The sequence below is a fragment of the Emydura macquarii genome, unplaced genomic scaffold (assembly GCF_026122565.2).
Source record: "Emydura macquarii macquarii isolate MOO-44397 ecotype Brisbane River unplaced genomic scaffold, CSIRO-AGI_Emac_v2 contig_3451, whole genome shotgun sequence".
NCBI classification, from domain to species: Eukaryota; Metazoa; Chordata; order Testudines; family Chelidae; genus Emydura; species Emydura macquarii.
This window is the reverse complement of record NW_027133588.1, coordinates 5247751-5261746: the sequence shown is the minus strand read 5'-3', so window position 1 is coordinate 5261746 and position 13996 is coordinate 5247751. Positions and strand designations below refer to the sequence as shown.

At 37.3% G+C, this 13996-nt stretch overlaps 1 protein-coding gene across 3 annotated transcripts in view; it reads right to left on the bottom strand.

Annotated features, from left to right (window-relative positions):
• The window catches only part of VPS13C (vacuolar protein sorting 13 homolog C), a 139543-nt gene that overhangs the window by 113397 nt on the left and 12150 nt on the right, over positions 1–13996 (bottom strand). For all 3 annotated transcript variants that reach the window (XM_067534730.1, XM_067534732.1, XM_067534731.1), the window contains exons 5-11: positions 11315–11372; positions 8931–9058; positions 6913–7019; positions 5224–5395; positions 4168–4230; positions 2681–2816; positions 1901–1995 (exon numbers count right to left, since the gene is read on the bottom strand). In XM_067534730.1, coding sequence (XP_067390831.1) covers positions 1901–1995; positions 2681–2816; positions 4168–4230; positions 5224–5395; positions 6913–7019; positions 8931–9058; positions 11315–11372 — 759 coding nt within the window. The remainder of the gene's footprint in view (positions 1–1900; positions 1996–2680; positions 2817–4167; positions 4231–5223; positions 5396–6912; positions 7020–8930; positions 9059–11314; positions 11373–13996) is intronic.

The following is a 13996-nucleotide window of genomic DNA, read 5'->3' as shown; positions in this document are numbered from 1 at the left end:
CCTCTGCAAGAAACCTGTGTTCGAGTCCACTGAGTTCAATCATCATCCCCTCTCTCCAAGTAAAAATAAATTACTGAGATTATTTCCTGTCTTTGACAGAACAGACATCAATTCCATCTAACAGTAATTATTTTTATTTGAGATGTCGACACACTACTTTCCTGGAAATCCAATGTAAACGAGCAATTCATAATCCCATGGCTAACTGAACTCAAAAGATATAATTACTAGGTGTGGTCATTAATTTTGCTTAATGATTTAAATAATTTACATATATGTATGTCAGCCTCAGCAGCAAGAAAAATTATGTAAATGAAAGTTACTGGATTACTATCCTGGGACCTATGTTTGAGTGCGTCCACAGAAAATCAGAGCATACTTTTCCTTTTTGAGAACAACAGGAAATAATTTCTCTTTATTTGAATTAAGAAAAGAAAAGGAGGATGGGAACATTCCTTCCCATACAAAGACAGAAAAGAAACAGTCATATAATCAGTAAGCTTTTGTGAGTACATGACCAGCAGTCCTAACCTAAGGACCATGACTACCAGTGGAGAGAGAAATGTAAGAGGGTAGCAATGAACACCAAGTACGAGTATACTGGCAGAATATAGTATCACCAAGGATTAAATAATAAATGCTTTTCCCCCACTGTGTGGAAAACTTTTCTACAGAAGGGGAGGTTACTTTCCAGTAACTGCAAGTTCTTTGTGATGTGTTGTCCCTATCTGTATTCCACTAAGGATAATGCGCATGCTCCATGCGCCTGGAGCTGGAGCTTTTCAAAGTAGTGGTGTCTGCGCCTTTGTACTGCCTCATGGTTTCACCTGAGGCGATAAAAGGCAGGGCGGACCAGTCACATCTCCAGTTCCTTCTCCACCACAGACCTATCAGATTCTCAGCAGAGGGGTAGGAGAGTGGGTTTGGAATTCAGATAGAGACCACACATCTCAAAGAACCTCCAGTTACTGAAAAGTAACCTCCTATTCTTCAAGCCTTGGTCCCTATTTGTATTCTACAAGCCATCTAATAAAATCTTCTTAAGGAACTTCCTAAGAGTTGTGAGCTTCCAATGCACGTAACTTGCTGGAATGGCAGACCTGAGGAATTCTGAGCAATTCAACTGCCTGCTGCTGTTTGTTTCTATTGTGTTCAGGGAAATGGCACCTTGTGCATATTTCTTTTTTATAACCCAACAAACTTACATAGTGAATATACCTGACTCAAATAATCAATGTCTCATCCTAACAGGAACAACCCTGCAAGGCCCTGAATATTGGTTAACCACTGACCCAATGAGTCAACAATACAATACTAACATTTGACCTAAACACATAATTGTTTTATTTAAATACCATCGAACGGCACTGATGTTAAGATCCTAAGTTTAAACTTCTATTTAAGTTTTTCCCTTCAAACACTCAGCAAGAAATACAGACACTGAAGAGGTCAAACTATTTTTAGTTGGTGTTTTGTTTGTTTGAGTTTGTTTTGTTTTTCCCATTTGCAGCAAACTTTTTATTTTTCCTCTTTCAAGCAGCAGTTTCTCTTTTAGCTCCTTCTGCTCCATTTGCACATTATTTTGGGAAATAAGATCACACATGAATGATTTCATTAAGACACTTTTATAGTAACATCAAACGAGTGATCTGTCTGGATGCATTTAACTGTTGGACACCAAAAATCTCAACAAGCCCAGATGTTTATACAGCCCAATATAATGATCTTTTAGTCTACAGATTGTGAATATGAACTCACAATGAATATATACTTTGGTAGATCAGTATCATTGAATGACCAGCACTCAAAATATAGTCATTCCTAACATCATTCCTGTGTTATTGATGTATACTAGGAAAACAAAGATTTTGTTCTTCCCTCATAAAAATGTTCAGTGTACCTTTTTAGGTAAAGTCAAATCATGAGAGCTGTCACTATATCCAATAGCAGTAAAGAGCTTAGCCTTTTCATCTGGGGTCATGATGTCATCAATGGCTAAAAAAAAATAATCAAATTCAGATCAGTTGCCATAACCGGTGCAGGAAAAAAAATTAATTAAATTGATGTATCTTAACACCACATGCTGCCAGGGCACTCAATGTAGTTTCCGCTACAAAGTATTTCTCAAAAAGATTTTAAATTATGCAGTGTGACTCATACTCCCCCACCACAGGCTAGTAAGTTATATATACACCTGCATAGTGTAAGCACACACAAGTTACTTGCATCACAGTGACACAGAGATGCCCCAGGTATGATCCAGACCCCATTGTGCTAGGCACCATGCAATACCCTAAGAATTCCCGGCCCAAACAGCTAACTGTCACTAGAGGAAGTTGCTAGTTAATACTTGTCTTTTACAATCATCATAAGAAACTCAGTATTTTTCTTTACAATGCAATTCTAATATTTTCATACATCATTTGCAATAGGCCATAGCTTATCTGCTGATTTATTTTATTACTGTCTTTTCACTTAATTACTACCATCTATTCAGTTATATAATAGCAGAGATTCAAAATTAAACACAAGAATACAGTGCACTCCACACCTCTACCTTTTCCCCCCCGCTCCTTTTACAGCCAGGCTGGACAGACAGTCCCCTATCCACAAGTGAATTAAAAATTAGAACTATTTGTTAAGCTCCATGTGAAAATGACCTATTTAAATTCAAACCTACTTTCAGGAACTGATGATTCTTCATCTTCCTTTTTCCTAGATTCCTTCTTACCCCAGAAACTACTAAACCATCCTCCACCTTTCTTCTCTCCATCAGCAGATTTCTTCCTCAGCAATTTTTGCCCTGATCTTATAACCTACAAACCAAAGATCATTAGTTAAATCAACATAAATGTTAGAGCCATTTTGTATTAACTTTCGTTTTCCCAGAAATTAAACAACAGATATATCAAATGATGTACAGGCATTTTCAGTAATGAAAGAGATCAAAGTCACAACATAAGGTGGAAGCGTTTATTACATGAGCCTCCATGTTTTAAAGGGGCAAAAATGCTCCACTGTCTAATGTGACATTTATTCTGTGTTGGACCCTTGTATCTACTTGTAATTCCTTGCTCCAAAGAGATTCCAATCTAACTGCAAACAAATCAAGTTAGAGCTACAAAAAATTAAAGCGGGGAGAAAAAAGAAGGGGATAACTTCTGGCCCTAAGTATACCACTCCTGAACTGTTTAGAGAGGACGTGGTACATCTATCTGATAGGGTGTCAAATGGTCAACCTCATACAGATTCCTCTCTAGCTGCTCAGCAGGGTGAGAGCAGATGTAAGCCAATAGCTGCCATCCCCTGAGATGGTTTCCAAGGACATGGGTGGGTTGAGACAGGGCATGATTCGAGTACCCTCTAACCCAATGGGCTGCTTGAGCATGGGTCCCAAGCCTGACATTGGCACAATAAGGAGGTATGCCTCTAGGTCTTGCAGAGCATGGGATTCTCCTCATCTCTCCTCTCCTACATCTGGGCATGGATGAAAGGAATAGGCTTAGACTCTGGCTTCATGCCAGGGTCTCTGGACAGGTCAGTAGAGATACAGAGGGCACTGCCCACATATATATCCTCAGGTTTGTAGAACCCAGGGTCAGTGGTGTCCAGTTAAACTCTGTACTGTAACGCAGGTAGTGATTCCTTGTTGTGATCTCTGCACTTAATCATACTCTGGTGTCTCTCTCATTGCTTCCGTCTCTGCCTCAATAGGCATAAACTTGGCTGGGTGATAAAGAAAAGAGACCTAACAGTCACATATTTGGGGAGTATGACACATCAAGGATAGAGATCAAGTATTTAGGAAGTCATGCAAGAATATAAGTAGTTCTGCAATGGAATAAAGGAAGGGGCATATTTAGGTGTATTATCAGGATAAAATGACAGTAAGGTATATCATGCTATGGGACACCATCCCAGCCAAAGCATTAGACGTCTCAGTGCTTGATAAACATTTAAGACTGAACAACAACCTGTGAAAACATAACATAGGAAGCATTCCAGCAAAAGCAAGAATGATTCTATAATGTAGGTAAAATTACAACAGTGAAACATTGTAAACTCTGTCCTGAAGGTTAGAAAATCTCCAAAAGCCATGCAATTAACTTCATATACATAAAACCTGCTATTAAACATTAGAAACTGTTTTTTTATTTATTTTGTTACCTCAACTTGTGCTTGCTGTCTTGCTAAAATGATGTTGAAAACATCCAGTGCTCTTTCTAGATCCTGTTAAACAAAAATATCCTGTTTTAGTGTAAGATGAATTAACTTATGGACTCTTTAAAACAAAACAAAAATTTGTTGAAGTAATCCATTCAACAAATCCATTTAAGTCTCCTTTCTAGCCTCTGCCTTTTAGAATTCATCATTCTGCAATAGGTCACTGGAGGTAAAAGCTGGCTTAAGACAGAGTATTTAATAAACCAGTGTTCCAGTTCAATAAAGGTTGGGAGTGCATTTCATTTATAATTCAGGAAATTGAACGTAACTGAAATTCACAAATTCTTTTTAATAGTGTCCATACACTAACAATAATATGTAGGTTTTCTGATGCTTTGGAGCTGAAAAATGAAGTACCCCCATAAGGAAGCTCTAAAGTGCAGTATGGAAAACAGCCAGCCTTCATCTTTATCTTATTAAGTTTAAAGAATTGATTATCTTAGTTAAAACGTATTTGGGAAAAGAAAAAGCTAAACTTTCTGATTTTCTGCAAGTCAAGAATTGCAGTGGCAAAAAAAATTAACAGCAATTAGAACTTCAACCTACCGCAGGGTTTTAAGCTCTATTTCTGAAATATTTATGACATTATCCAAATGACTAATATGCTAGTTGAACACCAAATTGTGAAAGTTATGTTTCATTTTCATACATATTGCTTTAACAAACACATTTACCATTCCTGACTTTTCATTTCATTACATACATTTTATATTGAAGAAACAGGCCCCCCCGCTCTCTCTAGATAAAAAGTTGGTTGTTATTTCAAAACATACTTGATACTTGATTTTAAAAACATTGCAGAAGTAAAAGAACACTACACTCCAGATTTTTCCTTAGTTTTAGTCAAGTATGAATATTAAGCAAGGTTTTTCAGTAAGAAAGAAATTAATTTAACATCCTGGTTGACCAGAGGGATGTTACAAAAAAATAGACTAAAATATTCAATAGTGAAGATATGTACTCCACTGTCAAATATACCACTATATTAACAGCAAGTACCTGAATTTGTCGTTGTGCTTCTTCTGATACTTTGCTCTGTGTTAATTTGTTCTTGTACACATTTTTGTAACTCTTCAAAAGCTGCCTATGGTGTTTTACGTTACTCCATAACCACATGCGAGTGCATCTTCTGATATGAACTTCAAGAATGCTGTTAGTTGCATATTTCCACCTGTAAGGAATTTCATTTGTATTAATTATTTCTGGTCACATTTTATGATTTACAACTTAAAATTAAATTGTGAAGAAAAAACAGTAAATCAAGATTTGATTATTTTGTTCGTAGTATCTGAACAAATTGTAACCCTTCTAGTTACACTAGAAGATTAGTTGTTCCAGCAGGTAGCTTCATTTAAGAAATTAAATATGAAACCAATGACCTGATTTTCACAAGTATTGCACACCAGCACCTCGATTCACCTCAAGGTGCTCACCATCTTTAGCTACTAGGCTATAGGCTTTTAACTATATTTTCACTCTGAATAGGGTAAAACTGAAGCTGGTGTTACACAGCGTAACATTAAGTTGGATGAAAAAAGAACAGACCTCCTACTGACCTAGATCTATGTTCCAACAACAAATCAGACCACAAATTATTCATGTTCAGCCATCTCATCCAAGACCAACTGAAAATTAACCCTTTTGACTACAGCAACACAAAACTTGGCAAAATAGGCACTCTGCTCAAAAGAAAAAGGGCTGGAACAACATTTTGGATGTTTTGACTGAAATGCGCTAGTATACCCATTTTAAAAAGCTTGCAGAAAGCTACTGGCTATGACATTCTATATCAATTGTTTCTGTCTCTTCCTTTACAATGTGAAAGAGCTCACCTATTAAATATTCTAAGTAAAACCTCAAGTTGCTATAGCAAGTTGCCACATTTTTCTGTTTAGCTTCCAGTTAGAACACGGAGTTGGCTAATTAATCATTTCTCCTTGAGAGTAGACATTTGAAACTCAGAATATCAATATTTTTGCCAGTAGCTCAAAAGAAGTTCTACAGAAAAGAATTGGTAAGTTTATTCACCTACACAACTTTAGGAAGGACTGAAATATAAGTCTTAGGAACCCATTTTTCATTAATAAACAAATAGTAAGTGATGTACAAAAGATAGGTATTTAATTCCTCTGAATACACCCCATTACTTCCAGAATTAAATTTGGCATTTATTTAGTTTGGGATTTTTTTTGGGAGGGCGGAGGGGAGGAGGAGGCCTTATGTGACCAATGACCACCCTACCTTGAATGCGCTACCTACTTATGCTAAACAATCTGTTCCATCTCGCATTTAGCTGTGATGCTCCAAGTACCTTTCCCAGTCCTGAAAAAGAGCTCAAAAGCTTGTCTCTCCCACCAACAGAAGTTGATCCAATAAAAAACATTAGCTCACCCCCTTGTCTCCCTACTTGTTAAAATACAGTTTTCCTTATTAGCATTACTTTAGAAGTGAGGACTTAACATTGGACAAGTAGTATTTAGACCATCTCATCTACTTTTAAAGCATATTAACAACCAAGTAAAATCAAGAGGCTAACAAATAGTCCTATCCTGAAAAGAAAGCACGAACAGTGATCACAGCCCATAAGAAAGCTTTTGGCATTTATTACATAGTGATCCAGGAGTTGCAGGATATGCAATACAAAGCCTGAGAATTTAATGCAGTTCTGTAAGGCAATATGCAACTTACCACTGTTTGGCATTTTTATGTAGAGGTACATCTGGTCTGTATTTTCTGTATGGTACATTTCGAACCATGTAATCTACAGACTCCAGAAGGTCAATCATACTGAGGTACTACACACATGAAACAAAACATTATTTCTTACCACCAGAGGTTTGCATAGTTTAATTACATGCAATGATCAGGTTACATTTAGAGCTATTTAATTGTCTGCAATCTTTCCTGAAATATATAGAAATACATGCTCTGAGGGTAACAAAGTACTGAGCTGCATGCATGTGCGTTGCTCCAGAGCAGTGATATGGTATAAACTGTTGGTTGCCTAAATCACAATCAAAAAATACAATTTGTATTTCTGTTAGTGTGCTTGATTCCCTGCGGTGGAGCTTCTCAAATGGGTTTCACTTCCCTCACTTCCACTCTGTGTGTTCCCTACAATGCCCTATCCTATGCATCTCAGTTGTTTTACTGGAACCCACAGACAGATTTACTGGATTTCCCTGTGGCCTTTCTGTAATACAGCCTGTATGCCACAAGATTGCACCCTTGGACTAGACCAGGCCTGAAAAACCTCAGTCTGAACACAAAAGTTTGACCAAGTTCTAAGACTATGCAACTGAAAATCTTTTACAGTTTTCAATTTGTTGCAGTGCAGTCACGCAACGACCCCAAAGTCCTGGCTGTGAAGTATCCCATGTTATCAAGCCCAACTTCCAAAACATGAGGTACTATCTATTCTCTACACTATTCATCTTGTATTTAATGTTCCATGGAAATGCTTCAAAAGCCTCATATGCAACTGTTTCAGTGAACAGCATTTACAATTTCTCTGTTATTCATTTACCTCAACTTCTCTTTAATTTACATGCATTATTTCAAATACATCTTGGCCTCTTTAAAATAAATTGCCCGCCTCCCAAATGTTACATCTTTGCAGTATTTTTATTCAGGTGCCCATTCTATTTGCTTAAACTTTGTAAGTTTCTTCAAGTTCTCTTACATATACATCTTAAACTTGCAGAACATTATTGTCCTAGTCTATTTTATACTGTAATAAGCTTCTTCCTAGTGAGGTGCTTATATTTCTACATAATATTCGGAGAACCAAAAAAAAAAAAAATTGACTGCTATTTAGTTCTAACTTTAAATACGACTGTGTATGGCTCTTTGTGGTTATTTCCTGACCCTACTAACCACATGTGATACTTCTAAAACATGGCACCCTGTTAACTGCATACAGCCATTCCTACTTATGTAGATAGCATTAGGCCAATCACATGGTGCTCTAGTCTCATTTGACAAATACCATGCTATTATTAGAATTATCACTGATGCAGAAACTAGGTCCTATGTGACCACTGAACACCACCATATGCCTTTATATAGGTGATCACAGCTTTGATTATTTACCAGAAATTAATATTTAAAATTATGGAAAATTTAAGGTTTATAGGCACATGCGGATGCGTGGTATAACGTTAGCACCAAGAACATTCAATTAGACTAAGATCAAGTTATAAATGAGCATAAACTCTGCATATACTAAACAAAAGCCTGTATCTGACAATGGCAAGAATCAGAAAGAAAAACTAGGAGACACAGTGACTTGGATTGAAAAAGTTGTTTGCTTGCCTTATCAAAAATATGAGCAAAATGCTCAACATGCATAAGCCTGATTCAATGTGCTAAATTCATGTTAAGGTGGGGCAAAGGCAAAAAATATAGTAGCCCTGCAGGAAAGACACCCTAAATATATGGGAAATATGCCAATGTACAAGTGTTAAACATAGATCAGCTGGATCTCTCCTATAGTCAGCCCACAGATAGCACTGGGTACAAGTGTCATGATCTAGCACCATGCAATGTCTGTTACAACACAGACAGACAAAAAGAAGCCAACATTTACCCAGGGTTACCACTAGGTAGTTTAGACATACGTGCAAATATAACTAACAAACCTGTTTGGTTAAATATCTGTAAGCAATGTCAATCTTTAAAACACAGAATAAAGATAGCCAACTTACCTGTGATTTAGTGAGTTCAATGGCAATGTTCTGTACTTCTATATTCCAGTCAAGCTTTGGAGTTTTCAGCTCAGTTTCTGCATGTGGGTTGATATAGAGTTTTGCAGAGGCTGATACCGGCCTAAAAACTTCAAGATACAAAACATGTATAACACTATGGTTCTGACTGGCACAAAATCAGTAAAACGTAGTGAAGAAAACTGCTACAAAACAAATTCTGCCACTGGTGGTGATCTGAAGCATCTCTTGATATCATGTAATCAACAGGACACAATACAATATAGTAGGTCTATTTAAGAATCACAATTTGAATCTAAATCAATTATTAAGTTTTCTATCTATAGAAAATCATCAACCTAATATTTATGCCAAAATGGCAAGAGCGCAAGTTGTAACAGGTGATGCTCAGCTTAGTTAAACATTTCACAAATTGTTAATCTTGCATTACCTGTAACACTAATAGGTCAACATTTCAGATAAATATTATTTAAGTTGACTGTGCCCCTTTAAAACTATCACTATCATTACAACACAATGATCGTTAGAACATTAAAAACAACGAGAGTTCTGTAGCACTTTAAAGACTAACAAATTTAATTTTTGTAGGCGTAAGCTTTCGTGAGACTCAGCTCACTTCGTCGGAGTAGGAGCCCTCCTACTCAATGACTGTCATTAGCCTTCAAGTACCCGGCTTTCATCCACCTCCCCCATTGTTCTCTATGCACTTGTATATCTATGTTTCCTATTTACTGTATCATTCTACCTATGCCTACAAAAACTAAATTTGTTAGTCTTTAAAGTGCCACAGAACTCTCGTTGTTTTTGCTGTATACAGACTAACACGGCTACCCCTCTGGAACTGTTCTACATTAGAACATTAGAAAACTATAAGCATTAAAGCTGCATGTTATGGCAGATGCTTCTGTGATAGACAAATCAACTATATGAGGAGTTCACAAAGAAAAAGATGACTACTTTGGCTACCAAGAAGGAAACTCTAGAGCATGTCTGGAGAAAGGGACCAAAAAAATACTCAATCTAACTTGTTTTCACAAGACAGACTGGACTTTAGAAGGAAAAGTGACCATTTCACAATTAAGGAATACACTCCTGTAGATGAACAAGTGTTTTTAAATCCAGCTAAGTAAATTTGGGGTGCAAGAGGCGAGAACAAAGATGGATTCACTTCTCAGTACTCTTTGTAATGGGTTTATCAAGTTATTTAAGTTATCAGAAGCCCACAATGCTCTTTATGATCTCCTTAAAGAACACTGAGAGATTCAGCACAAGGGCCCACAATACAATACACCATTTACTACGTTAGTATCAGACACATGAAAAAAGGGGTTATTGGTTAATTTGCAGAGCCTTTGTAAAGCCTCACTCTGAGGACCTCTGACTAAGTCAGCTTGTTACACACATTTCAGGGGTTTTTATTTCATTTTATTTTTATTCTTTAAGACTGAAAAGTGTACTGTGATTACAACATCCACAACACAGCTAATCTGGCTCTGAATCTCTTCAAAAAGAGATATGCTAGCAGCAAGTTCTCAACCTGACCTAGTTCTTATCCCTCTTTCTAATATTTTTAGACATCCATTACCTTGTTATCTCAGCATTAACATTTTACACAAAGCAGGAGTCTATGCTTAAATGACATATTTCCTAAATCCATGTCTAATTACTCAGATTATAAAGCTCTACTAATAATTGCATACATTTAAAAGAAAACTGGCTTTAATAAAGCTTACTCTTCAAGGAGGAAGATTGGCATTTGTGCCTCTTTTTGCTTCATCGTAACATATAGACAAAGTATGCATTTATTTTAAAGGTTTATGTTTTGTTTAAATTTCAGGAATATCAAATCCTGACTTTCCCGTTTTTGCTGGTCCATGGAGGACCAAAGAAGTTGGTGGAAGCTGTTTCAAGACTTAACAAGAACCATTTCCTCTGTTTTTTCCAATCTTTTGAATTAAGCTTTATTATTTTTGAAGGAAGAGACTTGTATTCAGCATCTAATTTTTCAGGTTTCCCATGGCCCATGATGTGATATCAGGCTGCCTTTACAGTAGCTCTGAGTCACTTATGAAAATAGGGTAAACAATATCTGTAACAGCAAATGTCAAAAAAGTGGGGGAAGTGGAAGAGAATGAGATGATGCCTACTGATAAAACTTGTAATTTCTCTGTATATGGCAAAGAAACAAAATATGGCACAACCTATCTTCTTCTCCCTCCACAATCATGAGCATTATCACAAGTCTCATTTAAGAGAAGATTTTAATTTATCACAAAAATTGACTTCCAACGTTTATTTTAAAAACCCCTAAGCTCGGCTAACTACTCACAGTTGCTGTATATGAATACACTCTTCACCATACTTACTATACTGGTAGTTTTGAGGTTGATTCTTGCTAGAAGGAACTCCTCTTTTTAGCTGATCCTGCCAATGGAAACAATTTAACTTCATGAGGCGTTGGTTGTATTGAATATGATGGTGTAGAAAGTTCATAGTGAGCTGTTAATCAAGTCAAACTGAGCCTGTGTTTCAAGTTCACACACTGTCATTTTGCAGATCAGATGGGAGGAAGTTTAATGCAGCAGTTTATTTAGAACTCATTACCTCTTACACTGCTGCTCTCCAACCAAGCTTTCTGTTTATGTTTTTCTCTACCTAAACCAGGGTTTAACTTTTAATTCAATTGAGCTTCTCTCAGTTCCAAGACTATCACAGCCAAACATTGGAGAGAAGACACAGAGAAGCTTTAGATTTTTCTTTTTTGTTTAAAATGCTCATATAACTTGGGCACCATCTGATATGCAACCTGACTGTAACACATTTCTTATGCCAAACAAGTGCCATTATGCGCACTGCAATTTCATGAGTCTTTGCAGAATCAAATATGCTTCTATGTGTACGCAGATGCAGCATGGTTTCAGAAAAGCATATACAATATTCAGCATAGGAACTATTAACCAATTCCCCCCACTTATATCCTGTGGATAACTGGTCCCTGGCTAGCCCCAAAGTATCAAAGGGTAAAAACAAAATAAAAAAAACCAGCAAGCGCTAAGAAAAACTAAGAAATGATCCTCTAACACAACTGCTCTATTGTGAGCCGAATACCTGATCTATCCAGCACCACCAAAACTACACTAATAATCCCAGGCAGTACGACTATATGCACTTCAAGTTAAGACTGTAAGTGCTATCTATACATAAGGTATTTCCAACAGATAGTAACAGAACTCCGTCACCACCTGTTCACTTTAAAAATGGTATACAGAAGTGTGCCACACAGCCCAGAAATATCTCAAGAGATATGAAGTCCAGTCCTAGGCAGCACCTGTCAGAGTGAGAAAGAGGTTTGAGAACAGAGTGCCTCTCCATACACTCTTAAACCACAGTAGGTCAAGGATAACAGAGCTAAAATCATGACTTCCTTTCATTAATGATTTGGAGGATGGGGCGGATTGCAAGTTTGCAGATGACACTAAGTTGGGGTAGTGGTGAATACCCTGGAAGGTAGAGATAGGATACAGAGGGACCTAGACAAACTGGAGAATTGGGATAAAAGAAATCTGATAAGGTTCAACAAGGACAAGTGCAGAGTCCTGCACTTTTGGATGGAAGAATCCCATGCACAGCTATAGACTGAGGACTGATGAGCTAGGCAGCAGTTCTGCAGAAAAGGACCTGGGGGTAACAGTGGATAAGAAGCTGTATGTGAGTCAGCAGCGTGCCCTGGTTGCCAAGAAGGCTAATAGCATATTGGGCTGCATTCGTAGAAGCATTGCCAGCAGGTCACGGGAAGTGATTATTCCCCTCTATTCAGCATTGGTGAGGCCGCATTTGGAGTATTGTGTCCAGTTTTGGGCCCCCCACTACAAAAAGGATGTGGACAAGTTGGAGAGAGTCCAGCGGAGGGCAACTAAAATGATTAGGGGGCTGGAGCACAAGGCTTATGAGGAGAGGCTGAGGAAACTAGGCTTGTTTAGTCTGCAAAAGAGAAGAATGAGGGGAGATTTGACAGCAGCCTTTAACTACCTGAAAGGGGGTTGCAGAGAGGATGGAACTAGGCTGTTCTCAATGGTAGTAGATGGCAGAACTAGGAGCAACGGTCTCAAGTTGCAGTGGGGGAGGTCTAGATTGGATATTTGGAAAAAGTTTTTCACTGGGAGGGTGGTGAAGCACTGGAATGGGTTACCTAGGGAGGTGGTGGAATCTCCATCTTTAGAGGTTTTTAAGCTGCGTCTTGACAAAACCCTAGCTGGGATGATATAGCTGAGGTTAGTCCTGCTTTGAGCAGGAGGTTGGACTAGATGACCTCCTGAGATCCCTTCCAACTCTATGATTCTATGATTCTACCCCTTTGCCGCAAAGAATTCTCCTTTCTAAATATCGTTGTGAGTAGGTTCCGCAAGTGGAAGATGAAGGAGACAAGCTTTTCACTAAGCAGATCAGATGCTTTTGGACCTTATATTGTGTACAATTGTCATCTTTGAGGGTCTCTCAATCTCCCCGCATGAACATTTCAGTAGCTACTGAGGACTCTATTTCTTGTTTTCATGTTTATTCTGAAGAGAGAAGATTTTCATGTCTACCCTGATCATATTCTTACAATTCAAATACCTTAAGTAAATAGTATATGTATGAAAACTCCATTATATTGTTTTTCACTAAAGATTTTACATTAAAAATATCACAAAAAGGCAAAATCAAGTACAGCTGTAGCAATTTGTTTTTGGAACCTGTATTTTATATCACTCCAAAAAAAGAAAATTAGTCATTTGAAGCATATTCAAATATAATCTGAGTAACAAACTACAACCATATTTAGTCCCAAATATCCTCTATTTAAGAACGAACTACAATTCAGACAAAAATGCATTGATGCTTGCCTACCTGATGTTACAAGTTTACCTAAGTGTTTCCTTATTGAAAGATAACCAGATATTTAAAAAAATTATGTTTTTACTAACAGGAGATTTTGTCAACAAATTTCTTCAAAACGTTCCCTTCCCCAGCTTCCTCTGAAAAGCTAATTTGTAATTTAATATGTGGTA